The sequence below is a fragment of the Bison bison genome, unplaced genomic scaffold (genome assembly GCF_000754665.1).
Source record: "Bison bison bison isolate TAMUID 2011002044 unplaced genomic scaffold, Bison_UMD1.0 scf7180017864304, whole genome shotgun sequence".
Lineage (NCBI taxonomy): Eukaryota > Metazoa > Chordata > Mammalia > Artiodactyla > Bovidae > Bison > Bison bison.
The window spans coordinates 15,939,848-15,941,487 of record NW_011494876.1 but is presented as its reverse complement, the minus strand read 5'-3'; the positions used below and the strand labels follow the sequence as shown (position 1 = coordinate 15,941,487).

General features: G+C 67.6%; 1 protein-coding gene across 1 annotated transcript in view; it reads left to right on the top strand.

Moving 5' to 3' along the window:
- The window catches only part of BSN (bassoon presynaptic cytomatrix protein), a 37,814-nt gene that overhangs the window by 25,828 nt on the left and 10,346 nt on the right, over positions 1-1,640 (top strand). Inside the window, 1 exon segment of the mRNA XM_010851960.1 lies at positions 5-1,507. Coding sequence (XP_010850262.1) covers positions 5-1,507 — 1,503 coding nt within the window.

The window sequence follows — 1,640 nt, the reverse complement described above, 5'->3', positions numbered from 1 at the left end:
AGAGAGGGTGGAGCTGGAAAAGCTGCGGCAGCTGCGGCTGCAGGAGGAGCTGGAGCGGGAGCGCGTGGAGTTGCAGCGGCACCGTGAGGAGGAGCAGCTGCTGGTGCAGCGGGAGCTGCAGGAGCTGCAGACCCTCAAGCATCACGTGCTGCAGCAGCAGCAGGAGGAGCGGCAGGCACAGTTCGCCCTGCAGCGGGAGCAGCTGGCCCAACAGCGCCTGCAGCTGGAGCAGATCCAGCAGCTGCAGCAGCAGCTGCAGCAGCAGCTGGAGGAACAGAAGCAGCGGCAGAAGCCGCCCTTCCCCATGGCCTGTGAGGCACCTGGCAGAGGGCCACCCCCGGCTGCCCCAGAGATGGCCCAGAATGGCCAATACTGGCCACCCCTGACCCATGCAGCCTTCATCGCCGTGCCCGAGGGGTCCGGGCAGCCGCGTGAGCCCATGCCGCACCGCGGTCTCCCCAGCTCTGCCTCGGACATGTCGCTGCAGACGGAGGAGCCGTGGGAGGTGGGCCGCAGTGGTGGCCTCAAGAAGCGGCACTCCATGCCACGCCTGCGGGATGCGTGCGAGCCGGAGTCGGGGCCTGAGCCCTGCGGGGTCAGGAGGATCGCGGACAGCAGCGTGCAGACGGACGAGGAGGATGGAGAGGGCCGCTACCTTCTGACCCGACGGCGCCGGGCGCGGCGGAGCACCGACTGCAGCGTGCAGACCGACGACGAGGACAGCGCCGAGTGGGAGCAGCCCGTGCGCCGCCGTCGGTCCCGTCTCTCCCGCCACTCAGACTCTGGCTCTGACAGCAAGCACGATGCCACGGCCTCCTCCTCCGCTGCTGCCCCCACCACAAGGGCCACTAGCAGCGTGGGCATCCAGACCATCAGTGACTGCTCTGTGCAGACGGAGCCTGACCAGCTACCCCGAGTCTCTCCAGCCATTCACATCACAGCCGTCACTGACCCCAAGGTGGAGATCGTCAGGTACATATCGGCGCCCGAGAAGACTGGGCGTGGTGAGAGCCTGGCCTGCCAGACGGAGCCAGAGGGGCAAGCCCAGGGCGTGGCTGGGCCGCAGCTCATGGGGCCGACCGCCATCAGTCCCTACCTGCCTGGCATCCAGATCGTCACCCCAGGGCCCCTGGGCAGATTTGAAAAAAAGAAGCCGGATCCCCTGGAGATCGGATACCAGGCCCACCTGCCCCCGGAGTCCCTCTCTCAGCTCGTGAGCCGCCAGCCTCCCAAGTCCCCCCAGGTCCTCTACTCACCAGTCTCCCCTCTGTCCCCACACCGGCTCCTGGACACCTCCTTTGCTTCCAGTGAGAGGCTGAACAAGGCTCACGTGAGTCCCCAGAAGCACTTCACAGCTGACAGCGCTTTCCGCCAGCAGACGCTGCCGCGCCCCATGAAGACCCTGCAGCGCTCCCTGTCCGACCCTAAGCCCCTCAGCCCCACCGCCGAGGAGTCTGCCAAAGAGAGGTTCCCCCTCTACCAGCACCAGGGGGGACTGGGTAGCCAGGTATGGGCACCGGGGCTGGGCCAGGGTGGGACAGGGGTCTCGGCCTAGCCTGGGGGGCCCCACAGGGAGGGGCATCTCCTGGGGTGGGGGTGGAGTCACCTCCAGCTCCAGAGGCCCAGAGCTAGAAGTCGAG